This window comes from Lupinus angustifolius, unplaced genomic scaffold (assembly GCF_001865875.1).
Source record: "Lupinus angustifolius cultivar Tanjil unplaced genomic scaffold, LupAngTanjil_v1.0 Scaffold_838, whole genome shotgun sequence".
NCBI lineage: Eukaryota > Viridiplantae > Streptophyta > Magnoliopsida > Fabales > Fabaceae > Lupinus > Lupinus angustifolius.
In genome coordinates, this window is record NW_017728161.1 from 2,060 (window position 1) to 3,288 (window position 1,229).

The window sequence follows — 1,229 nt, forward strand, 5'->3', positions numbered from 1 at the left end:
TATATATATATATATATATATACATACATTAATATGGCAAGATGAATGTGAATTTGTTTCTTATATCATGCAGGGGAAAATAAAAGAGAAGGAAATTGATACTTTCAATATCCCTTATTATACCCCGTCTCCATCTGAAGTAAAATTAGAAGTTCTCAAAGAAGGATCATTCACCATTAATCTCTTGGAGGTGTCTGAAGTGAATCTGAATGCTTATGATACTTGGAACACTTTAGAGTATGAATCTCAAAGTTGTGAATCATTCAATGATGGTGCATACAATGTGGCACAATGCATAAGGGCTGGAACTGAACCATTGTTGGTTAGTCACTTTGGAGAAGCTATCATTGAAGAGGTTTTTAGCCGCTACCAAGAAATCTTGAATGATCACATGTCCAATGAGAAAATTGTGTTCATCTATGTTACCATATTATTGACTAGAAAATAATTTTCAAGATGAAGTTTGCATATATAGCTATGGTTTCTAAAAGAAATATGTCTCCAACCATACCATGATAGTTGTTTGTTTGGTTTATATTATGCTTATGATGAATAAAATTTAAGGATGTTAAATTTGTGCTTGAATTGATCTACCAATATTTGAATAATTTAGGAACAACCTATTTTATCCCACTTTATCTACCATCTCTCTGTAAAAAGGATTTATATTATTGTTTTATATATTTGGCATCAAGAAGGGAAATACTATCACGCTATAATTCACATCTAACAATGCACATTCAACGACATACCTGTGTAGAACACAATTAAATGATAGGCAGATAAAAACCAACATCGCTCAGTGAAAACTGTTGTTATATTTGATAGGCACATATATAATCAACCAGTGTATGCTTCACTGAGTGTTGTTGATTCTATGACTCAAGCATTCAACAACACTCAGTGAAGAAAGTTCTATTAATTCTCACACATTTAGTAATGTTTGCTTCACTGAGTGCTATTAATAGTCTCACATTCAACATTGCTTGTTTTAGTCAGAACTGTTGAATATCTAATTTTCAAATATTTGAACACAAAACATCACATACTTATTTGCTCATACGCTAAAACTCATAAAACCTTCCTATGACTCAAAAAACTTCACACGACACTCACATTCCCACAAGACTCACATTGTTACGATACTCATCTTCTGATGACATCATCTTCCCATAACACTCATCTTCCCAATAGACTTGCCTTCATTAAACTCATTTTCCCACAAATTT

The 1,229-nt window shown here is 32.2% G+C and overlaps 1 protein-coding gene across 1 annotated transcript in view; it reads left to right on the forward strand.

Moving 5' to 3' along the window:
• The window catches only part of LOC109341898 (salicylate carboxymethyltransferase-like), a 2,336-nt gene extending 1,754 nt beyond the window's left edge, over nucleotides 1-582 (forward strand). Inside the window, exon 3 of the mRNA XM_019579870.1 lies at nucleotides 74-582. Coding sequence (XP_019435415.1) covers nucleotides 74-448 — 375 coding nt within the window. The 3' untranslated portion in view covers nucleotides 449-582. The remainder of the gene's footprint in view (nucleotides 1-73) is intronic.
• The last annotated feature ends 647 nt before the right edge of the window (nucleotides 583-1,229 follow it).